Genomic DNA, 26613 nt, shown 5'->3' on the forward strand with positions numbered 1-26613 from the left:
AGTATTAAATTTGTCAAATCCGAAGCAAGACGTCCTTATTCATAAAAACAATACCTCGGTTTAAGGGACAGGCCAAAATATTTGGCACCTAATGCCGCTGTATTTTTAAACCTATTTTTACTCTTATCTATTAAGAAATAAGCACAATATTTATATGATATCGATTCCATATATAACCAAAATAATGTTTTCATCGAAACACTATCATACACATGCAAATTTATTGAAAAAATCAGTATTTGAGAAATCGTGACATTCACGTGCAAAAGGCCCAAAATGTATGAAGCATACGTTTGATGTAGGCACTAATGCAAAACTATACGATTATTTAAAAAACCATACACATAATACTATTACGATAGCCAAATGACAATAGAGTGATAAATTATTTATTAAATAACATACCTTTCAGTAAAAATGAGTTCGTAAATAGTTTATAAAAGCCGTTTTTGTAAATACCACGGAATTTGGTGCCAATTTCAGAACCCCTCGGCATTAGGTGACTTTACCTTAAATAATTAAAACTTGAAAATAATACGAATTACTATTTTCTACATTTTTCAATGTCAAACAATAATATTAGACAATGACACATTACATACGACCTTAATGCAACTTCGCTTACAAATTACCAGAGAAATATTACATTTTATATGTTAGTGTACAATGTACATATGTCCGTGACATTCGTATTCATTACTTCGAAGGTAATATTAAAGTCATTTAAGGTGACCCTTTGGTGGTTCAACTCCAGTGGTTTCACATCTACCATGCCCGAAGAAGCTCTATTGATTTCCAAAGCAGTAGCGTAATCTAGATCGGTGTAAAGATGGGTTGACAATTATTTAAAAAATCTCACCCTATACTAAAGACAGGATATAAAATCCCTTGTTCTACCACCTTCCAGATTTGGAAGATGGTAGAACTCTTTGTGGTTCGACTCCGGCCGCACCACCGCCACACCTATTTCTGCCTAACAACACCAGTGCTAAGTGCTGTTGTATTCTGGTTCGAAGGGATGATAAGGTGATAAGGGAGACATACTTTTCCGAGGTATTCCAGCTTAGTCCTCAGAGGTAGCTACGCATCTGTGGCCGACCTCAGGTAGGAATCTAATCATATCTGGGGTTGATTAGAGATTTCCATGAGCGGCGGTAACCACCTACCATCAGGTGGACTGCATACTCGTCTGCTACTCCCATATTACTAAAAAAATTACAACTGTGGAATAAATTTTCTTTGAAATTTATCGTTGTATAAACTAAACCTGACTAATTAAAATACTGCAATAAAAACTATAAAAAAATATCATTTCGATAATGAACATTAATGTTTTAATATAATATTATTATCAGGTGTCGTTGGAATCGTCTATTTTGTGAGTGACATGAGCCAAATATTTGTTTTTATATTTTATCTATTTATTTTTTGACAATTTGTATCTTTGTGGCATCTTGTACAGAGAGTCTTAATACAAATATAGAGAATATTATTAGCATATAATGCAGTTGTTATTAGCTAATAAGTAGAATTGCTTAGGGATAATATAGCATTTATCCTGTTGGAGATGTTTTATTTGTCCTCAATACAACTGGCATGCAATAAATATAGTTAATAAAAGTTAGTTAGTTGTAAATTTTTAATTTATGTGCCCATGTGAGGGTGATTACAATCACCCTCAAATGGGCACCATACTCATTTTGTACCTCTATATAAAACGTAATCATTTTATTTCCCTTGCTAAAAAATTCTATTTATAAATAGTTCATCCGAATTTAATGACAATTTGTTTATTGACATCTTAAATTAATAATTACCATAGAGCACCATTCAACACTTAGCAACGAATCGTATGCAGATGAAAAACTATAATATTACTAGCTGACCCAGCAAACGTTGTTTCGCCATATATATAAAAAAATGTTAAGGGTGAACAACCCTTAGCACTTAGGGGTATGAAAAATAGATAGTAGCCGATAATCAGATACTGAATATGCATATAAAATTTCGTGAAAATCGGTAAAGCCCCTTCGGAGGAGTATTGTAACTAATATTGTGATACGAGAATTTTATATATAAGATAACGTCATATTGTCTGAATCTATTATCGTTTATCGATAAGTGACGCATCGCACGGCGTCGATGTGCGTACGACTTTTATTGTTTTGAGGGTAGGGCCTACGTAATCTTACTAGTGCTTTGTTTTTACAGCACACTTCAATTGACTTACGATTACGTTTTCAACCTGAATAATGACTTATTTTCTATGTCATGGTGTTCTTATCTATGCCTTCTGTTCGTACCCCACTAAGCTCACTCTATGCTTAGTTTACTTATATCATAGTTACATCAGACCATACTCTAGAAACATGTAAAAATCGAGCATATTAAATATTGATACGCCAGATCACTGATTTAGTTCGACTTCAGAGGCACTCCCGTCACACCTATTTCTAACAATAGCAGTCTTAACCGTTGCTAAGTGTTTGTATGAAGGGTATGGTAAGGAAAACATACATTGCCGAGGCATTCCAGCTTGGTCTTCAGAATTGACGGCGCATCTGTTGCTTTTTTTTTTTAATTTTTAATAATATAGGAGTAGCAGACGAGCATGCAGTCCACCTGATGGTAAGTGGCTACTGCCGCCCATGGACATCTGTAATCAACCCCAGATAGGATTAGATATTCCTACCTGAGGTCCGCCACAGATGCGCCGCTACCCCTGATGACTAAGCTGGAACGCCTCGGAAAAGTCTGTCTCCCTTACCACACCCTTCAAAACGGAACACAGCAGCGCCTATCACTGCTATTATTAGCTAGGTAGAAATAGGTGTGGCGGTGGTGCCGCCGGAGTCGAACCATAAAGGGTTCTACCACCTTGAAACAGCTGCTGCTGCTGACCACAGGTAGGAATTTAATCGTACCCTGGGATTGATTACAGATGTCAATGGGCGACAGTAGCTACTTACCATCAGGTGGACTGTATGCCCGTCTGCTACTTCTATATTATAAACACATACGAGGCGTTCCAACTTTGTCCTCAGAAGTAAACAAGCTACGCATCAGCGGCCAAGCTCAATAAGACTCCAATAGTATGTGCCACTTCCCACATATTATACACAGTAGCAACTCACCATTTGAATTATCAATTCATAAAGCATTAAACATTGTTGACGTTGGATTTTTTACTAATTCCTAATTGAACAATAATTAAATAAGATTACATTTCAATTATATGGAGTATTCATGTAGTTTGAATGCTCGGAGCTCTGCTGTGCTCCCAGATAAAGTACTTAAATATCATTTTCCTAAAGAAACTTAACTTGAACTTTAACTTTTTATGGGAATTCTCATGGTACTTGTGTCATGTATATAAACAAGATAATGTACCCAGTTTTGAGAATTGAAATAGTTACTTAAAATAAGTAATATTTCAAATTAATTTAAAAAATCAAAAACCCGACTGCACCAAAAAGGCTGAAGTAGAATTTCCAAAAGCAGTGAAAAAGGCATTTCATTATTTTTACCCAAAAGCCAAATACAAAGTTTCATAGTAGGTGTCTGCTTCAAAAACAAAAAATGTTCAAACAATATTATCCTATTTTATTTTATCCTCGTAGTGTTCATTTACGCTATATAAAGAACCTATGTGTAAAATTCCAGCACGCTTAAGTTTAGCGGTTTCCCTTTGCGTTGATCTCTGGCACATCAACTCTCTCATTTAGTCAGACAGTCATCTCGATGTGTATATACGAGTATATATGTACTAGCTCACCCGGCAAACGTTGTGTTGCTATATAAATAAAAAAATGTTAAGGATGAACAACACTTAGGTGTAAAAAAAAATAGATAGTGGCCGATTCTCAGACCTACTGAATATGTATATAAAATTTAGTGAAAATCGGTGAAGCCGTTTCGGAGGAGTACGGTAACTAACACGAGAATTTTATATATAAGATATATTATATAATGTATGTGTAATCTCCTCTTAATTTCCTTTATTTTGACACCCTACTCGATAGGTTTGGTTAACTTTTTTAAAACGTGTTACTATTTCGCAAAAAAATTCACCATTTACGGTCTATAAAATATATAACTTCAGTAAATCAAAGTTTCGGTCATTATTTTACCTCGTTAGAGGTAGCATTTCATTATTTTTATCCAACAAGCCTGATACAAAATGTCATAGTGTTTGCTTCAAAATTGACGATAGTTCAAATGAACTTCTAACCCTTATTTTACCCTCTACGGGGTTGATTTTTCGGAGGGCGATAAATAAGTGCGTCCTTGTTCCTATCCAGAAAGCCAAATACAAAATTTTATAGTAGTTGCTTCAAAATTAAAGGATTTCAATAAAACTGTTTTCCCCTATTTTACCCTCTTAAGGGTAGAATTTCCAAAAGGCCTTTCTTAGTACTTATTCAAGCTATATAGAGAACCTGTGTGCAAAATTTCAGAACTGTAAAGTCCTTGGTTTAGGCTGTACGTTGATTTCTGAAAAATGAAAAAGTCATTTAGTTAGTCAGTCAGTCAGTCACCTTACTGTTTTATATATATACAAATATGTTTTTATAATCTCCGTTTAATTTCCTTTCATTTGATACCCTACTCGATAGGTTCGGGATAGGATAACTTTATTTTTTAAATGTGTTACTATTTCGCGCCAAAAATCCGCCATTTTGATTTTTTTTTTACTAACACCTATCTAAGGACACTCGGGTCATTGAGACAAATATAATGACACTTTAACTGTTGAAATTCATCCAGCCGTTTGTTAGATCGGATCAAATAAAGAAAGACAAACATACAAGATACGCGCGAAAAACATAACCCTTCCTTGGCAGTCGGGTAAAAACAATTTAACATTGTCGATGAAAGCGTGTCCTCCTATATGTAGTGTATGGGAAAATATCTTTACCAACTGAAAATATAACCTTCTTCGTTTTTTAAACACCATAGACATATAGGTTATCTCGGATTTTTTGCGCAAAAAGATATTTTCTGTATTTTAAAAGTTTTTCCTCAACAGTTTTGAAGATATAGGTAGAATGGTCAATTTTCGTTTTCTTGCTGAAATAACTTTAAACTTTTGTATTCAAAATATATATTTAAGATCCCCACAATAAGCTTTTTAATTTGATATCCCACTTGATACAATTTGCAAAACTTTTTATTTTAATATTATTCAGTCGCCCCCAGTAGAAGCATTTACGTCAATTTGTTATTAGGTCAATGTTGGCATGCGTCACAAAACATTGTTTGAGGATAGATACCTACATCCGTTAATTGGGTCCCTGTGCTAATCACTTAGCCGTCAAACCGATTCCATACTCAGTCGCGTGTGGAACATTGTGTAATGTAATTTGGTTAATATAACAAATAATAGAGAGGTATTGAAATTCACTTTTTTAATATCTTTATTGTTTTTAATATCCTATAACTACTTGTGCGTGTTTATTAATAAATAAAAAGATAAAATGTGATATAAAGGAGTATAGTTTTTAAAACTGTGTTATTGTTAAAAGTTCGGTTTTTATTAATTTTGAAGATACACAGTTTGCATAGTTTGTTTTTGTGTCATTTATAAAATTCTTTTTATGAATAATTATTTATTCATTATTTACAAAATTATTTTTATACATACAATTGACCAAAAACTTTATTATATAAATTCTCATGTAAAGCATAAATGAAGTGGTGATTTCGCGGCTTGCCTTCGGCAGAAAATAAATCGATTTTGTCGCGATTATGCACAAATTCAGCATATAATCAATTATAGATGTGTGAAAATAAATTTAACGTTGCTTATTTATTTATTACAATTGTTTTTGCATAGAATCTCGTGTCGACCTGTCAGTATTTTAAGAATATTAAAAACATGGAGTTATTGCTCAAAACACAGATTTTTACCACTGGCTTTTTTAGAGTTCTGTACTCAAATGGTGAAAACGGGGCACAGAACTTCTGCTGACTCTCCGTCTGGCTGTTAGTCCGGCTGTTCGTCTGTCTGTCTGTAATGTGTTATAGTTCGCCCCAAACTACTAGCCTGCTTGAAGTTGTTGCGAGCAGGTGTAGTCATGTGCTATGATATCAATTTGCTATGACGACGCGATTCATTTCTACATTCAGAGCGGACTAGCAGTTTTACGCGAACTATACTTAGTTTACACTTGGTCAAATGTTTCAAATTATCTTATTAGTTATTTGTCAATTATTTTTAATTACATGTACCGAGACCATGAACTGTTCTTACACGTCATGTTCTTGTCTTAGTCCTTGAAGGAAGCAATTCACCTGTACGACCATAAGTAGGATTCTAATCCTAGCTGGATTTGATTGACCACGGGCAGCAATAGCCATTAAGCATCAGGTGGACTGCGTGACCATTCTTACATCTATTTCATAAAAATAATATCAAATTTGTCCCCCTAACCCTACCCTAAAAACATCCCTACTTACTGCACTTAATATTTTGGCCTTTCCCAACATACTTTGCCGTAATTTCGACAGGTCCGTGTCTAGAAAGAATTCTAATTAGTATAATTAAATTGGCTGATAGGACCGGAATTATCAAGGGAATACGTCAGCGCATGATTTCGGAAATTCTCCCTAATTTATTAATTATTTAATGACCCTTCCAATTTTATTAATTGAATTGCCGTCACACTGTCTGTATTGGCATACGTGTTATTTGTATAAACATTTCTACGTGTTTGTTTCGTCTGTGTTGTTATGTGAATTTCCGAGACTTTCCGCAACTTCCGAGAAGGTAATAAAAAATAATTTCTTGTATGTTACATTTGATCTATATTAAATTCTTTATTATTGATGGCCGGTGTGGTACAGCGGTTATTTACCATACCGATCTGTATTAAAGGGTTCGGGGTTCGCTCTCAGGTCAGTCAGATGTCTTAATAATTTAATTGGTCTGTTTCTGGGCATTTGTATTTTCATAACATCTACAGCTAAGAAATCTCAGTGTCAGCTAAGTTTAGAAAGCGTTATGATATGTTCAAGTTTGTTAACCAGGGGTTTTTCTTTATTATTAGGAGTAGGTTTTATATCAGAATATTGCTTATACTCTTCAATGTAATATGAAGGACCGCAAGATAATTTACATGGACTTGTCGGGAAGATTTATACGTAATACCATACCAATCATGTCAGTCCTGTAATGCCCACTTTAACATTATCCATAGAATAATACCCATTACCCCTGCAGCGAAACAAGAAACAAGTTGTAAATAAAGTTATGAATCAGTTTTTCTCAATAAATAAATACAGTGCTAATTTTCGCGAAAATGTTTTTATGCGTAATTTTACATTTTTCACAAATTCCCAGTAAAATGTGTATTACAAAGACGAGTATGACGTTACCTTGAAATGAGTTGTCTTGTTCAAAGTTTGTTCTAAAGGTTTTTCCTTAAGTTCCGCGAATAGTTTGTATAGTAAAAGTATGTAAATCCTCTTAGTACACTTTGTAGGGTATAAAACTAAGTTTTACGCAAATTTTATCGTTACTTATCGGTCAATCGTTTACTATATAAGGTATTCTAATTGGCTATGAGCCTTATAATTTTATATACATACCATAAAACGCCTAGAATTTGTAGGCATTTTATGGTATGTATATTGAGTAAAAAATTAACGCTTCATTTTGTCAAATTTATCCATATTATTATCCATATTATAGTTTAAAATTAGATATTTTATGTACATACAGAGGGAAATATTAGGATAATGCACATTATTTATGATTTATAACATATTTTATTTATTCAGGGAATCGCAGTATAAAAAAGAAAATAAGTGTCATTAATGAATTATTTATTATTGTTTCAGTTAACTCAATATTAAAATGAGCACCGGAGTCGGACTGCGATTTCCAGAATGGAACTTAAACAAGAGTCGATGTGAGTATTTTTATATTTTTTACCTTAAATATTACTACTTTTTTATATTGAAGTAGCGGGAGCATGCGGCCTGCTTACCTGATGGTAAGTGCAAATAAAAAGCAAAAACGAATTCACATGAAAATATTACCCTCGGCATTCTGGCAAAAAATATGTTTTTTATGACATGATTATTGAACCATTGATATAAGAAAATATTTTTGAGTTTAGAATAAAAACAACTTTTTTATAATTAAATAAAAAAAAATCTCCCACGAACTAAACTTATTTTTTTTTTAAATTAGAACCTCGCTTATGATCATAGTTTGCGAAAAACCTAAAGATAATGTCTAAGTCCGTCTCACACTTTTTTATTCCCATTATGGTTATTTACCAAGATTTTGCCTTTCCAGTTTAATTTAGCACTTACGTAGCATAATGTTTGATTTGTATCAAATGTATGGTAATAAATACACTGGTAATTATATTTGTCTTTCTATAATGGCTTCGTCAAATATTGATTCCAATGTGTGAATTGTCTTGTAATTAAAGTAACGAATAAGACTAGGTTTCAAAAGTGACAATTAGATATGTGGTTATAATTTTTTAAATGTATTTGAATTGCAAAGAGTCTCGAGTGTGCGATCTTTTATATCTCATTGCTGGATACGCGTCTTTCCCCTTAACTGGGGAGGCCCGGAGAACATTTACAATCAAAAGATCTTAGTAGTGTACCCTTAGTATCGGATCTTTTCTTCAATTTTTATCTAATGCGAAAAAGGAAATAAACAGTTTGTGCGGGACGACGCGAACAGCTGACTCAAGATTCGACGTAATTATAAGTTTGAAATTGTTTACTTAATTTATAGTTAATAATAGTTCATAAGTTGTAATAAATAAAGACTTAATTATTCGTAACACACGATCAGCTGATTAATATTGTATAGTTCAATGGCCGACGCTAAACAGCTGACTCCAACTCGATCAGCTGATCATAGCAGTAAGACGTAGTTACGTAAACAGCTGATAGTTTTTAATGTAATTTATTGATGTTTTTATTATGTTTGAATAGTGTTTTACTTATGTTTTATTGTTAATAGTATATAATAGGATTTAATAGAATAGGGAAAATAGATAATAGTTTAAGTTTTGTAAATGTATTAAAATAAATATTTCGTAATAGTTTATAGGGCATAGGTATAGGTGTCAATTATAATAGGTTTTGCAATAGTTTAGGTTTTAATAGAAGTTTAAATAGAAATATGTAAATTCCTAAACAAACTAAATAGATTATTATTATTATTATTGTGAATCCTCGATTCAAGGCCACAGTTTGAACAGGTTCGTACAGGTCCGTACAGGTTTAGACATAGAATAACGGGAAATAGTTGTAATTGGCCAAAATGCCTATATTGCTGCCTAAACCTGCTTCTAGTTGTGGTACTTGAGTCGGGGATATAAATAGGCCAGATTTTCAAATTTTCATTCAGTACTGGCAATAGACCTATGGAACAAAGGAATAAATGGAACAAGAGTAAAACAAGGGATTTCAATTCTTCCAACCCAGCAATTATAGTAATGTGCCCCTGCACATTTAATGGTCCTTCGAAAGCCGAATATTGAAGAAATTGAAGAATAGTAAGTAATATTATCGTTCCAATTGTCATTTTTGTGTATTAGCAAGAAGAATGCCGATCACACGCTCCGTGGGAAAAGAACGCCGAGACTCGACGGAAACGAAGCCCTCCTCGTCTGACGCGACCACTGGGACCTCCGCTACGGGCACAACAACAGAAACGTCGGCCACGGGAACCACCGCGACCGACACTACTGGGGGAACCTCCGCTACAGACACGTCCGTCACGACGAAGGGTACAGTAGCGTCAGTGGCCACTGGCACCACGATGGCCAGGCCGGCTGCGACCATTTTCAAGAATCCCGTCGAGCTCACCGCCAGTACTGATTCACCGACAGTAATACAGAAGCCTTCAGAAGCACATAGTCAGCATGGTTCGCGCGCTCCGAGTCGACGCGCCGGATCCACGCGTTCAAGGTCAAAGGCTTACAAGGTAGCCAAGGCCAAAGAAGAACTTATACGTCTGCAAGTGGAACTTGCAACAGCACGCCTCGCCGTTATAGAAGCAGAAGACGACGATGACGACGTCTCCGAGTACTCAAAAACAGAAGCCGACACCAGGGTCGACGACTGGTTGGAACAGCAAGCGCAACCGAGGCTAGCCATAGCCGACGAGCCGCACCTACCTCTCCGCGAAATAGAAACAGAAATAGAAGCCATCACGGAAGAGACAAGGCCGGTTCAACAGAATAATAGTACAGCGCACCATACCCAACCAGATCCGCGAGTACATACAACGGCGGGAGCTCAAGCACCGGCGGGAGTCCACGCGCAGCCAGACTTCTCTCAACTTACGTCAGCGATAACACAGGCCATCAAAGCTAGCCAGCGGTCCTCAAAGTTTGTTGAATTACCGACTTTTAACGGTAATTATCAGGACTGGCTACCTTTTAGAGCAGCATATATGGAAACAGAAGAGTCTTTTTCAATAGTAGAAAATATTAACAGGTTAAGAAGACATCTAATAGGAAGAGCTAAGGAAGCAGTTGAAAGCTTATTGATCACCAACGCGCACCCATCCGATGTTATGAAGACCTTGGAAATGAGATTCGGTAGATCGGAGATGATAGCAATGGCCGAAATAGACACATTGAGAACACTGCCGCGCCTCTGCGAGTCGCCTAGGGATATTTGCGTGTTCTCTACTAAGGTTACAAACGCCGTGTCTACACTTCGGGCATTGAAATGCGTCTACTATCTCTACAATCCGGAGGTATCTAAGGTAATGGTGGACAAGCTTACTCCTACTTTACGTTACAGATATTACGACTTTGCTGCAACACAACCGAAAGAAGAGCCTGACTTATTGAAGTTTGAAAAATTTATGAAGAGAGAAGCTGAGCTGTGCGGACCCTATGCACTCCCCGAACAGATGGCACCGCCGATGTATAGTAATAGACGTCCTCAGAAGACACATACAGTATTAGAAAAGCAGTCTACAGTTATACAGAAATGCCCCGTATGTGAAGAAACAGGTCACATCGCGACGGACTGCAAACAGTTTAAAGAAGCAAACGAAAGCACAAGATGGGATATAGCAAAGAAGAAACGACTATGCTTTCGGTGTCTACGCTTCAGAAACAAGACTCACAACTGCCGAACGAAGCCGTGTGGTATTAATAGTTGTAAGTATTTTCATAACAGGTTACTACACTTCAACAGAACAGAAAAGGCAGAAACAGAAGAGAAGTCAACAGAGGTCATTAACTCCGCGTGGACTACAGCCAGACCTACAAAGAAGCAAACCTTTTTGAAAATAATCCCGGTGCAGGCAACAGGTCCCAAGAATACGGTCAACACTTACGCGTTATTGGACGATGGATCTACAGTTACGCTGATAGACGACAGCCTTGCCTACGAAATAGGGGCAAAGGGACCCATCGACCCATTACGTATAGAAGCAATCAACGAGTTGAAAACAGCTGAAACGAAGTCAAGAAGAGTTAGCATCACACTCAACGGGTTGAACAACCACACAGCAAGCATTCAAGCGAGAACAATCAAGAACCTGCACGTGTCGCCGCAGGAAATAGCAAGACAACAGATAGAAGAATGTGAACACTTGCGAGATCTTAGCGACGTACTTTCCTATGAAGATGCGAAGCCTACCATACTCATCGGTCAAGACAACTGGCATCTCCTTCTAGCATCAAGAGTGAGAAGGGGAAAGAAGAACCAACCGGTAGCGTCTCTCACGCCACTTGGGTGGGTACTTCACGGAAGCCACAACCGAATTATTGGACGTACCGCTAACTTCGTGTCACACATTACAGAAGCGCCGCAGGAAGATAAGCTTGAAGATCTCATGAAGCATTACTTCGCAATGGACTCGCTATGCATCAACCCAAAGAAGCCACAGTCGGACCCTGAAGAGCAAGCCTTACGTATCTTAAAGAAAAATACAACCCAAACAGAAGAAGGAAGATACGAAACCGCTCTACTATGGAAAAGAGAAGAGGTCGACTTGCCTAACAACTACGACAACTCGTTGACACGTCTTATGCACATAGAAAAGAAGCTTGACCGTAATTCTCAATTAAAACAGAAGTATACAGAACAGATGGACGCGCTTATCAAGAAAGGATACGCCGAGCCTGCACCGAGGACGAAGACTCCCAATAGAACTTGGTATTTACCGCATTTCGCGGTAGTGAACCCAATGAAGCCAGATAAACTCCGAGTGGTACACGACGCCGCAGCAAAGACTAAGGGTGTCGCACTCAACGACTTGCTGTTGAAAGGTCCAGATCTACTGCAATCACTTCCAGGGGTCGTGATGAAGTTCCGACAGCATATGGTTGCAGTAACAGCTGACATTAAGGAAATGTTCATGCAAGTGAAGTTGAGAACAGAAGACAGAGACGCTCTTAGGTACCTGTGGCGAGGGAACCGTCGTGACGATCAACCACCCGAGGAGTATAGAATGACATCACTCATCTTCGGAGCTTCAAGTTCGCCGTCAACAGCAATATTCGTCAAGAACTTGAACGCTAAGAAGTATGAAGAGACCGAGCCAGAAGCAGCCTCCGCCATTATAGAGAAGCATTACGTCGACGACTACTTGGACAGCTTTAGAAGCCTCGAAGAAGCCATACGCATCACTTCAAGCGTGCGTGATATACACAGAAGAGCTTGCTTCGAGTTGAAACAATGGAAGTCCAACACGCCCGCGCTACTACGAGCACTAGGGGAACAGGAGTCGTCACAGAACATAGAACTCTATAAGGCGGGTGAGCAGCTGGAACGTGTGTTAGGAATCGTATGGAGACCGGATACAGACGAACTTACCTTCAACCTCAATTTAACGCGTGTGCCTCGTGAACTTATAGATGGGAAAACACCGACGAAGAGAGAAGCCCTACGTATAGTTATGTCGCTTTTTGATCCGTTAGGCTTTGCTTCACCAGTTACTATAAGAGCTAAGCAGATTTTACAGGAACTCTGGCGGCGTGGGACATCGTGGGACGAGAAAATAGAAGATCACATAGCGGAACAGTGGCGCGACTGGATGGTACATTTGAGAAGCCTCTCGAATATAGCAATACCAAGAAGATACCTACAGTACAGCGACGCTACATCCCTTCAGCTCCACGTGTTCACCGACGCCAGCGAGTCAGCCTACGCAGCGGTATTGTATTGGAGAGCAACGGCACCCAACGGCGACGTCAGCATATCACTAATTATGTCCAAGGCCAAGGTGGCACCTTTAAAGTTAACATCTATACCTAGGTTAGAGTTACAAGCTGCAGTGATGGGAACTCGCCTCGCCGACGCCGTCGTTAAAGAACATCAACGCAAGCCGGACTCAAGAACGTTCTGGACGGACAGCCGCACAGTACTCTCATGGATCAAGGCTGGTTCGCGCTCTTACAAGTCGTATGTGGCACATCGCATAGCGGCTATAGAAGAAGGTACAAAGGTAAGTGAGTGGCGCTGGGTGCCAACGAAGTCCAACGTGGCGGACGATGCCACAAGAAATGTTCCAATAGGGTTCAATAAGAACCACAGGTGGTATAGGGGACCGGACTTCCTACACGAGGGTTCGAGCACCTGGCCAATAGAAAATTCTGCGTCGTATCCATCAGAACCTACAGGTGAAGAAAGAACACACAACATAGTAACAGAACGAGGTCTGAAGCTGGCTGAAGGTCTACCGGAGATGTCTAGATTTTCAAATTGGGATAGATTACGTTTCACTACAGCAAGGGTTTTACAGTTTATACAGCTTTGCAGGACGTCTAAACAGCGGGTCAATTACAAGAGGACTAGACGAAACGCTCAAGCGGACCCCGACTGGCGACGTCAAAAGAAGACACCGGTGGCTCCACAGGTAAAGCATAGAAAAATAGAACAAGCCAAGTGTTATATCTCCGTGCCCGCAGAACTCCTCCGAGAAGCAGAAGAGTTATTAATGCGTTCATCGCAAGAAAGTTCATTTCAGGTTGATATAGATAACATGAAACGTCAGAAGCCTATAGACAGAGATAGCCGATTACATCGATTAAGTGTCAAGTATGAAAATGGTGCCCTGAGACTCCGAAGCCGCATCGAAGCAATAGAAGCCGTCACAAATGAGGTCAAGAACCCCATGGTGCTGGACGGTGACCATCCTACAGTCAAACTATGGATACACAGCATCCATAGACAGATGCACCACAGCGGAGTCGAGGCCACGGTAAACGAGTGTCGACAAAGGTATTGGGTTCTACGGTTACGTCCGGTGACGCGCACTATAATAAGACAATGTCTCAGATGCCGAATGAAGACTCAAGCACCGCCGTACCCGAGAACCGGAGACCTACCATCGTGTCGCTTGGCACATCACAAGCGACCTTTCACATACACAGGAGTCGACTACTTCGGGCCGCTTACAGTAACAGTCGGGCGTACCAATCAGAAGAGGTATGTAGCTATCTTCACCTGTCTAACCACACGTGCTATTCATCTTGAAGTTACAGCATCGCTCACCACCGACTCTGCGGTGATGGCGCTCCGGCGGATGATGGCGCGCCGTGGACGTCCGGCGCAAATATGGTCGGACAACGGCACCAACCTGAGGGGCGCTGACAAGGAACTACGGCAGGCGATCGACGCAGCTACAGCGGAGGAGGCTGCTAAGAAGATCATCTCGTAGCGATTCATCCCACCTGGCGCGCCCTTCATGGGAGGCGCGTGGGAAAGGCTCGTGCGCTCCGTGAAAACTGCACTGCAAGCAACGCTTCACGAACGACATCCAGCAGAAGAAGTCCTCACGACGCTCCTGGCAGAGGTGGAATATACAGTGAACAGCCGACCTCTCACCCACGTGTCAGTGAGCGCCGAGGACCCAGAAGCGCTTACACCGAACCATTTCCTACTCGGCGGGAACGGAAGAGTATCGACCCCGGGAGAGTTCAACGACCGCGACACCATATGCAAAAACAGCTGGCGTGCCGCGCAGAGATTAACCGACATATTCTGGACAAGATGGCTTCGAGAGTACCTTCCTGAGCTTCAACACCGGCGGGAGCCCCACGGAAGAGGGGCAACAGTGAAGATCGGCGACTTAGTACAAATATTGGATAGTAACCTACCTAGGAACATATGGGTTCGAGGTCGGGTCATCGCAACATTTCCGGGTCCAGACAACATAGTAAGAACAGTCGACGTGGCAACCAAGGGAGGAGTTCTACGCCGGCCAGTGAGGAAGCTGGTAGTGCTGCCTATAGAAGACGTCGCCCCAGCACCGACAGAAGATGCAACACAGCTGCACGGCGGGAGAAATGTGCGGGACGACGCGAACAGCTGACTCAAGATTCGACGTAATTATAAGTTTGAAATTGTTTACTTAATTTATAGTTAATAATAGTTCATAAGTTGTAATAAATAAAGACTTAATTATTCGTAACACACGATCAGCTGATTAATATTGTATAGTTCAATGGCCGACGCTAAACAGCTGACTCCAACTCGATCAGCTGATCATAGCAGTAAGACGTAGTTACGTAAACAGCTGATAGTTTTTAATGTAATTTATTGATGTTTTTATTATGTTTGAATAGTGTTTTACTTATGTTTTATTGTTAATAGTATATAATAGGATTTAATAGAATAGGGAAAATAGATAATAGTTTAAGTTTTGTAAATGTATTAAAATAAATATTTCGTAATAGTTTATAGGGCATAGGTATAGGTGTCAATTATAATAGGTTTTGCAATAGTTTAGGTTTTAATAGAAGTTTAAATAGAAATATGTAAATTCCTAAACAAACTAAATAGATTATTATTATTATTATTGTGAATCCTCGATTCAAGGCCACAGTTTGAACAGGTTCGTACAGGTCCGTACAGGTTTAGACATAGAATAACGGGAAATAGTTGTAATTGGCCAAAATGCCTATATTGCTGCCTAAACCTGCTTCTAGTTGTGGTACTTGAGTCGGGGATATAAATAGGCCAGATTTTCAAATTTTCATTCAGTACTGGCAATAGACCTATGGAACAAAGGAATAAATGGAACAAGAGTAAAACAAGGGATTTCAATTCTTCCAACCCAGCAATTATAGTAATGTGCCCCTGCACACAGTTAGTGCATAAAGTCTACGAGGTAATAAGACCTTTAAAGAATTACTTTTTATATGACAATATTATATTTAAAACCGAATTTTGTTTAACATCCCTACCTGAATGTTATATCCATCTCAACCCCAAATAAATTTAGTTTAATGTCATAAATATCAATATTTTTATACATTTAAATTACAAACGGATATTGAACAATCATGTTGTCTCTAATGTTCATTAATTAGTCCAATAATGATGACGATTCTATAATTGTGCTATGTGATCATTTGTTTCCTAATGAGCGATGATGCAACTAATGAATACGGAACTGCATTAAGGTATGCAATAAGGTGATACATTAATATGGGTCCACTTTTAACTCGATTGTGGAAGGTAATGTATTTCGACCAGATGTTTGTATGTATCTTTTGGCATGTACTAAAGCTCAATCGGCTTGACCGATTTTAACATATGAAGTGTTGTTGGATTTATCTTAATTTTGGGAGTAATCATAGGTGGCCATATTTTTAAATAGTCGGGTTTAGTTTTTATAAGAATTAGTCGTTTCATAATGTCAATCAAACGAGCTTCCAGTCCAAACTTTTATTTTATGATTCAAATACAATGTTTAGATATTTTTGTAATATAAGAGTATAAGATAAGCAGATAAGCGTATAGTCCTCATGGTAAGTGGCTACTACCACCCATGAACATCTGTAATCAATCCCAGATAAGATTAGAGTCCTACCTAGGACGACGAGCTCGCGTACGTAACGTCCACCAGCGCGGTGTCCCTGTAGTTCCGGGACCAGCATAGGACTACGGTATCCCCTGCCTGTTGTAAGAGGCGACTAAAAGGGGGCTTCTAGGGGTCATGGGTGGCAGGAGTGGGAGCTCGAACCACCCGGTAAGCGACCCCGGGAAAGGCGGCGGTATGTGTGGCCGCATACCGTCGTACACATTAGATGGTTTGGCGAGGACTCCAGTTGAGTTCCTTTGCAGATCCCGGATTACTCAACGCGGTGTCAAGGACGGTCACCGGGGGGGTATTAGTGCGGTAAAAATCCCACATAACCCTGCGTCGCTCCCACGGCACCGGGTACCTTTTGAAGGTTTCCCCCTCGTTATAAAAAAAGGATGACGAGCTCGTTTGCCTTTTAAAACATTATTGTTTTCAGTAGTCGCTAAATATAATTTATGACATATACTTGGATGACATAAAATATATAAGTAACATCGAGTATGTTCGAAGAATTTCAGAACAAAATCATTAGTAGTAAATATGTAATAATAAATGTGTAATGTGTGTATTAGTATTAAGTTGAATATAATGAGTTTTAGTGTATTACAATTTATCCCTATGTGTTATGATTATTTCCTATGGAGACATAATTGATACAAGTATTATGTAGGTATATAAATATTGCAAATATGAGTCTGTCTGTCTATTTATACGATATTGTAACTATGTGCAATGGCTACTGCGATTTTGTACACCATGAAGCGTATAAAATTGGATTATTTTCAATTGTTAAGATTCCAATAGCATAATATATTATATTTTATATTATAATTAATTTTGAGTGTAGCTTAATGTAGCATGAACAACAAGGGGGCTAGCCAAGTTGACATTCTACAGTCGCTTGCGCTGTAGAAACGCTATTGAAACGCTAAAATGTATGTAATTTCAATGATCGCGTGATCAAAATAGCGAAGTAGAAAAGTCTTAGCCAAGTTTACACGATAGAATAGAACGCTAGCGATTCTACAATGCCCATGTCATTGCTTTTTCCATACAAATGACAACCTTTTGACTTATTTGTCAAATCTGTTAGCGAAGCGTATTCTAACATAAATGTCATAGTGAGCAAACGCGCCGACCCTGTAGAAAAGTGGCGGACTCTGTTTGTACATAAAATCATGGTGTACTATATTGTATGACAGAGATAGGAATTAATAGTTAAATTGATAAATTAACAAGTAATTAATTAAAAAAATCAAAAACCCGACTGCACCAAAAAGGCTGAAGTAGAATTTCGAAAAGCAGTGAAATAGGCATTTCGTTATTTTTATCCAGAAAGCCACATATAAAGTTTCAAAGTAGGTGACTGCTTCAAAAACAAAAGATGTTCAAACAATATTATCCTATTTTATCCTCGTAGTGCTCATTTACGCTATATAAAGAACATAAAAAATGTGTAAAATTCCAGCACGCTTAAGTTCAGCGGTTTCCCTTTGCGTCGATCTCTGGTACAGCAACTCACTCATTTAGTCAGACAGTCATCTTGATGTGTATATACGAGTTTATATGTACTAGCTGACCCGGCAAACGTTATGTTGCCAATAAATAAAAAAAATGTTAAGGGTGAACAACCCTTATCACTTAAGAGTAAAAAAATATAGATGTGGCCGATTCTCAGACCTACTGAATATGTATATAAAATTTGGTGAAAATCGGTGAAGCCGTTTCGGAGGAGTACGGTAACTAACACGAGAATTATATATATAAGATATATTATATAACGTATGTGTAGTCTTCTCTTAATTTCCTGTATTTTGACACCCTACTCGATAGGCTTGGTTAACTTTTTTTAAAACGTGTTACTACTCGTATTTCAAAAAATTCACCATTTACGGTCTATAAAATATATAACTTCAGTAAATCAAAGTTTCGGTCATTATTTTACCTCGTTAGAGGTAGAATTTCATTATTTTTATCTAACAAGCCTGATGCAAAATTTCATAGTGTTTTCTTCAAAATTGACGATTGTTCAAATGAACTTTAAACCCTTATTTTACCCTCTACGGGGTTGATTTTTCGGAGGGCGATAAATAAATGCGTCCTTGTTCCTATCCAGAAAGCCAAATATAAAATTTTACAGTAGTTGCTTCAAAATTAAAGGATTTCAAAAAAACTGTTTTACCCTATTTTACCTTCTTTAGGGTAGAATTTTCAAAAGGCCTTTTTTAGTACTTATTCACGCTATATAGAGAACCTATGTGCAAAATTTCAGAAGTGTAAGGTCCTTGGTTTAGGATGTACGTTGATTTCTGAAAAATGAAAAAGTCATTTAGTTAGTCAGTCAGTCAGTCACCTGGCTGTTTTATATATATACAAATATGTTTTTATAATCTCCGTTTAATTTCCTTTCATTTGATACCCTACTCGATAGGTTCGGTTAACTTTTTTTTTTAAATGTGTTACTATTTCGCGCCAAAAATCCGCCATTTTGGTTTTTTTTTACTGACACCTATCTAAGGACACTCGGGTCATTGAGACAAATATAATGACACCTTAACTGTTGAAATTTATCCAGCCGTTTGTTAGATCGGATCAAATAAAGAAAGACAAACATACAAGATACGCGCGAAAAACATAACCCTTCCTTGGCAGTCGGGTAATGAATAATAGAGGTAAAACTGTTCAGGAAAATCCCTCTCCACGTCTTAAATATATTCTACCCCGCAGCTTCAATTCATATTGGTGGTAGAAGGTAGTGTGCATACGTGATTTCAGATATTTTCAAACCACCCATATGGCCTCTAAGAAAGATTAACCATTGCTATCCAACAATGATCACTATTGACTATATGATGAGAAGCAACAGCGGGTATGAAAAGCCCCTAGCGTTGACCCACCCAGCTCCCATCGACGTTGCTTATATTTTTAAATAACCAATAACAAATCTATGGGTCATAACGTGTTGCTTGTTTTTTTACGCCCAGGCAAATATGGAATAGGGCAACTCTATGCGGAGGGAGGCAGGTGGATGCTCAAGCACGCCCAGGTCGCGACGACGATGCCTCGGGAGTGTAGGACTCATCCTAATGGGATGCCTACTCACTAAACACCTCCTTCAAGCTATAGTCCTAGGGGACTCTACAGCCGACGTCGGACCGTGTTGCTTGCTACTTGTTTACTTAAATTATATACAATTTTCATAAAAATCTAAATCAAGGTTAATACATAAAGTTTTCCATACAAATGTTATAATGTTCTCAGCTCAGGTACATGTGTGAAACTCGTAATGTTTTATGACATGTGCTATAACAAATATCGATATTTGTACGGTGCTAGGAAAATGGCACATGAATACATCGACAATTATGTACAAAGTAAATTTAATGCATGTGAATTGTCGCGTTTTGTGACGTAATTATTTGTACAAAGACTGTGTGAGGTTATTCGAGCAACCGAATACATCCGAGTATCTGTACGTCAATACTTGACAAGTATCTAATGTATATTGCTAATGCATTACTTATATAAATTGTCACGCACAATTCGCCGATAAGAATAGCGACAAACACGCATACTCACATAAGTTACTTGAATGGTCATTTTCGTGAGATATTCTAGTTTATGAAAATTTAGGAAATAAAGTTAATATTAATACTTTAATTTCTATAGGTACAACTCAAATAATTCAGAAATAATATGGAATTTACAACAAATACGTACGGAAGTTTTAAAACCAGTGTAGATGTGGTCTGTGGTCTATTAAAAACCCCAAGAAACGTTGACAATTGCAAACAAAAAAAAATTGGGAATTCAATTCAGTTCATAAATATTTTTTCTGCTTTCGTACGTCTGAATACGTATGATTATATTATATATTATATTATTTCTACAAAAATTTTAATAGCATTTATCTCCTTTTCAGATGACGAAATAGACTTACTGCCTTTAATGGCAACACTAGGTCCTGTTCTAATGATACTAGCAACCTATCTAGTATTCGTGCTCAAAATTGGACCTGCGTTGATGACGAAGAGAGAACCTTTCAAGCTCACGACAACTTTGTGTCTGTACAATATCATACAAGTAGCATTCTCAATATTCCTAGTTCAAAAGGTACGTTAAATATATTTGACTATGTGAATTTAAAGATATGCTTGTTTTAAGAACAATTTAAGCAGTGGCTAAGAAACTCGGTCTCATGATCGAAGTTTTCAAAGGTATGTGAAATCTACCAATTCGCACTTAGCTAGCGCGGTGGACTATGGCCTAATCCTCCTCATTCTGAGAGAAGACCCGTGCCTAGTATTGGGACAGTAATGGGTTGATGATTATGATGAACAATTTAGCAGCGCTGAGTCTTAACAACTAATGGTTGTTATAGTTTATAACAAATCGTGTCTCTCAAAGTTCGAAATCTTAAAACATTTTGCCTACCTAAATTGTTAAGTTTCGAATTAACGTAGGCAGAACTCGGTTAGATTAATTATTTATAATCGGTTTTAGTATTCATGGAGATCGGTATGTCAATATCCAACCAAGTAGAACGTCAGTCCTGTTTGGAATTCGGATACGCATTTGAATATCTTTCATCAATATCTATTAGCCATCAAATAAGCCTTGCATAAAATCTACCTCAAATAAGTATTACCGTTGTAAGTGTAGCTTGGAGATGTCCAAGTGGTTTTCCATTCATTACAAATAATAGGGGCATTTGTACCCTTGTTCATGGCTACTTTAACCTTAACACCAGAATTATCGTCGTTATAATACTTCTTATAATTATCATGTTTAATTTAAATTTGCGTGTATATCTTTACTTATTTTATTTGTTTTTTATCAAACCCTTCAAATCGGAATACACTTCAGTTTTTATTGTGCTTTGTTTTAGTAAAGTTTTAATATAAGATTTTTTTTTATTTCCAGTATTTCCGGTTCCTTATTCAGACGGGAGTGGCACCAACGAAATGTTACATGACGGAGGAAAAAGACCGGAATGAGGTACGTAGATACGTACACTAATGTAAAACAGTAACAGTTGAGCTATAGATACCTGCCCATTTCGTGCTTCCATTATTATCAAAACTATCATTGTCTCAAAATAGAATCGATTCTCTGAAAACTATGTTGTCCAAATATGGATTTATTTTATCTACACTAATATTATAAAGAGGAAAAACTTTGTTTGTATGTTTGGTTATAATGAATAGGCTCAAAAACGACTGGACCGATTTGAAAAATTCTTTCACCATTCGAAAGCTACATTATCCACGAGTAACATAGGCTTTATTTAATATGAAATATATTTACAGACGGCACAAAGTTTGCCGGGTCAGCTAGTAATATATAAACTTATAAACTAATTATTAATTATAAATAATTATAAATTTATAAACTTTTTTTTAGAAGTCATTGGATCCAGTAGTTCTCATAAACTTTTCGGTTACCAAGATGGGTATAATCACGTAACTTATAAACACGTTATTATTTTTATGAAATATTTTTAGATAAGGCTTTAAATATTTAATTTACGTAATAGTACGTTTTTAAAGAGATATAACACATTCATACACGTTGCCCACTTCCTTGCAGGTATTCTTCGGTATCTGGCTGTACTTCGCCGCCAAAATATCGGAACTGCTCGACACCGTGTTCTTCGTTTTGAGGAAAAAGGACAACCAAGTGACGTTCCTCCACCTCTACCACCATTCGATCATGGTTATCGGCACTTGGAGCTTCTTGAAGTACTGGCCTTCCCACACCCTCTACTTCATCGGGTTCCTCAACTCTCTTGTCCATGTCTTCATGTACACCTACTATGGGTTGTCTGCCTTAGGTCCTAATGTAGCCAAGTATTTATTCTGGAAAAGACACATGACCAAGTTTCAATTGGTAAGTCTATCATAATCAAATTATGTTTATCAAGAAGTGGGGATTACGTATGTTAATTTGTTATAATTGTAACTGAAAATTAGACTACTTTAGCATTACACAATTTTGCTGTTAGACAATTAACCTAAATACTGAATAGTTCTGCCATATGCAATTCAATAGTAAAATTTATGACTTATGTAACCTCCTGCTTATTTTATATGTTCCTGCTATATTACTAGCTTTTGTAAGTTAAATATATATTTTTTAATTATCCAGTCAGTTTTGTTATGATTTTTTTAAGTTAACTTTAATGTAATCTTTTTCTATTTCCAGGTTCAATTTGTATGCATCATTGTCCAGTACGTTAATGCGGTTAGGACTTCAGAATGCCCTCCTACTAAAGGACCAGCGACCTTCATAGCCCTTAACACCTTCTTCTTTCTCATCCTCTTTTTGAACTTCTACCGGCAGAGCTACAAAAATAAACACAAGCGTATCGAATCTAAAGTTTCTAATGGCGTTAAAGTGAAAAGTGCTTGAAAAGTGTACCATTACCGAAACTTAGTTCAAAGTTGTATTTAATTATTCAGTAAGAATTTAGAATATATTTACTCCAATACGAACATTACGATTATAATGTATTGATGTAGTTTGAAAGATATTTTCTATTTTCTTACTCTTATTTTGCTTTTTCTTATCACTCTGGCTTTTTAGTTGTCAATTACCGATCAATTTTGTAATAATTTACTTTGTACCAGAAATGTTTAGCCGAGCATACTTTAATCATGAGTCAGATTTCTGTTTTAGGCCTGGGTATTTCAATCGACTGGCATCTCGATCGGTAAATTCCAGGTTCCCAGACACGCACCACTTTTTACAATTATGTACCTATTAAAAAGTAATTGTCACTTGCTATAACGGCAATCGTGGAAATCGCGAAAACATACACGGATGATGATTCTTAAAAAAATGTTCTCAATGGATCTCAAACAAAAATGGTAGTCAATCAAGTATCGACCACGTCCTAAAGCTCTCTCACTACGAAAAAACCCGTGCCCAGCCTTACAAAAGTACAGAGTTGACTACATTTGAGTTCCATGCATCATAGTCACCATTTAACACAGTAAACAGATAACGAACAGTAAGACTATTATTACTTCAATTTCATAAAAAATACACAAGCACATATACACAAAATGCTTCACATGTGTACTTATGGTAAGAGATATTACATTAAAATAACATTGCCAATAGGTATAAGGTAAACATAGGTTAAGGAATGGTGTTCAGTAGTGGAACTAGACACAGACCATTTATTTGAAAATATTTATTACTAGCTGACCCGGCAAACTTTGTACCGCCTCAAAATCTATTTATCAAATATATTTCATATAAAATATAGCCTATGTTACTCGTGGATAATGTAGGTTTCGAATGGTGAAAGAATTTCTAAAATCGGTCCAGTAGTTTTTGAGCCTAATCATTACAATGAAACAAACAAACAAAGTTTTCCTCTTCATAATTTTACTATAGACTTAACCTTTTTATTGGTGAAAGAAATGTTATTAGAATTTTAATAATTAACTACATATTATTAAAATTAGCTTAACCTCTTTTAAATTAGGATCTCCGTAAAATTCGGTTGAACTAATTATATATTTTAATCATGTTTATGTTAGTAACGTTGTGTTCAGATTTACAATAAAGTTTTGTAAAATGTATAATATTAACGTCATTTTATATGGTTACCGTCTAGCTAACTTTTACATACATTATTTTTCTATTGTATAAATTATATTTTTAATTTTGACAATTTAATTTTGTAATATGTAATGACACAATTGTTAACATTAAAGTTTTAAAAAGCTCTTCTTAAATTTATAAAAATTAAGTTTGATCGAATGGCAAATAATTTAATGAAACAGATATAAGATTATTTTATAAATCTTACTTGAGAATAAATATACATTTCATATATACTTGCAGTTTTTTTTTCATGAGTAGTTTTTTTTAACAAAAGAGAATTCTGGTTTAAAGAGTGTCGTATGAAGGAGGTAGAACCCTTTGTGGTTCGACTCCGGCGGCACCACCACCACACCTATTTCTACCTAATAACAGCAGTGTTAGGCGCTGCTGTGTTCCGGTTTGAAGGGTGTGGTAAGGGAGACAGACTTTTCTGAGGCGTTCCAGCTTAGTCCTCAGGGGTAGCGCGCATCTGTGGCCGACCTCAGGTAGGAATATCTAATCCTATCTGGGGTTGCTTACAGATGTCCATGGGCGGCAGTAGCCACTTATCATCAGGTGGAGTGCATACTCGTCTGCCTCTCTTATATTATATAAAAAAATACACTTTGTTAAACACTAAGCTAATTTATGATGTATTAACTTTGTAACTTTTTTGGTGAAATAAAGTATTATTATAATTATTTGCAATGTTTTGCTTATTCTCAGCTAAAGCTGGTAATATTTGCAACATTTACGGGCAAAACAAAGTAAATGCTGCAGTATTTATGGGGGAGCTATGTTTTGGATTAGATTATGTGGATCTACTTCCTTTTCATCTATTTGCATAAACTTTCTCACAATTCGACAAATATTTAATACGGCTGCTTTTTGTAAGGTTATATATCTGGACTTTGTTAAACCGATAATTTTTAAGGTATCACCCCGGTAGTGGAGAAGACAATGGGGACTAAATAAACTTTATTTTGCTTCCTTATTATTATTACTACTTACATGTTGATTCAGTTTAGTCCTGAGGTTTTGTTACCCCTGACGTAATGCGTTGCGCGTTTATAGCCAACATCCAAAGAATCCTATCAAGGAATTGATTCTAGAATAATCGTGAGCGTCAGTGATCACATACCATATCCCTTGCTTCTTCTATTTCACTAAATAATAAATAGTAATTATTATTTAGGTGGAAAAGATGGAAAATATCTTTATGTTAATATTTCACACTATTTTAAACACTATTTTTTTAAATGACCCAAGCGATAGAGACAAACCTATTTACATTCGCAAAACTGAGATATCAGGTTCGAAACTTCACTTTTGTTAACTAAAAATCACGCTACAACAGTTATTGAAACTAAAAAGCAATAATTATTTGCAATCTAGTAACTTGCGATGAACTTTCTCTAAGGCGCTTGAACAATCTCGCCTCGAAAATCATTAATCCTGAGGATGTTGATAAATACCCTTTGAGTACGGAATCCTAAAAAATCATTCTACAAGAGGGCATTATAGATATGTTTCAGAACATTTGAGTTATAAGGAAATAACATTATTATTTTCTAAACTAAAAATCACGCTCTAACAGTTACTGAAACTAATAAAAAGCAATAATTATTTGCAATCTAGTAACTTTCGACGTAACAATCTGGCCTCGAAAATCGATAATCCTGGGGATGTTGATAAGGAAAATGGTACAAAATTATTAAAATCGTATATTGTCATCGGTTTATGATAATTCTTAAAAAAAATTAATTAAACTGAACGTCCAAAGTAGATAGAAATCGGGTTCACAGATTCCGTTACTCTATTGCGTACATACATACATACATGCATACAACCCAAGCCAATAAAAACGTGTTAAAAATTAAAATTATTTTAATTTCGCAAATGTGGTTAAAAATACCAAAATTGGGTGAATGGCGGGTCAAAGTTCTAGGTTTAATTTAACACGTGCGCCCATATGACAATTGTTTAAAGAATATAAATATTCATGACTATATAAAAATACCTTAAGTGACATTTAATTTAATGATAATTATTAATCTAATCTGTTGCTTTCAACTGTCATCGCTAACAACAGGCGGCGACCGTCGGCGACAGCCTTCAACATAAACTGTTGGTAGTGTGTTATCTCCCTAATTGTGCGTCTCTTCTTCTTAACAGTTGTGACCAAGATATAGCCGATAAATAAT

The 26613-nt window shown here is 36.9% G+C and overlaps 1 protein-coding gene across 3 annotated transcripts in view; it reads left to right on the forward strand.

Moving 5' to 3' along the window:
* The window catches only part of LOC140750966 (very long chain fatty acid elongase 7-like), a 31057-nt gene extending 6455 nt beyond the window's left edge, over nucleotides 1-24602 (forward strand). The window contains exons 1-6 of one of the 3 annotated variants that reach the window (XM_073084731.1): nucleotides 5291-5390; nucleotides 7843-7913; nucleotides 20736-20926; nucleotides 21737-21811; nucleotides 22403-22702; nucleotides 23018-24602. In XM_073084731.1, the coding sequence (XP_072940832.1) occupies nucleotides 7859-7913; nucleotides 20736-20926; nucleotides 21737-21811; nucleotides 22403-22702; nucleotides 23018-23224 (828 nt within the window). In that variant the 5' untranslated portion in view covers nucleotides 5291-5390; nucleotides 7843-7858 and the 3' untranslated portion in view covers nucleotides 23225-24602. Of the gene's footprint in view, nucleotides 1-5290; nucleotides 5394-7842; nucleotides 7914-20735; nucleotides 20927-21736; nucleotides 21812-22402; nucleotides 22703-23017 lie in introns of those variants that run through there. The other 2 variants (XM_073084733.1, XM_073084730.1) reach the window with 2 other exon arrangements.
* The last annotated feature ends 2011 nt before the right edge of the window (nucleotides 24603-26613 follow it).

This window comes from Epargyreus clarus, unplaced genomic scaffold, assembly GCF_041222505.1.
Source record: "Epargyreus clarus isolate Ecla_fem2 unplaced genomic scaffold, WU_Ecla_fem_2.2 ptg000021l, whole genome shotgun sequence".
NCBI classification, from domain to species: Eukaryota; Metazoa; Arthropoda; class Insecta; order Lepidoptera; family Hesperiidae; genus Epargyreus; species Epargyreus clarus.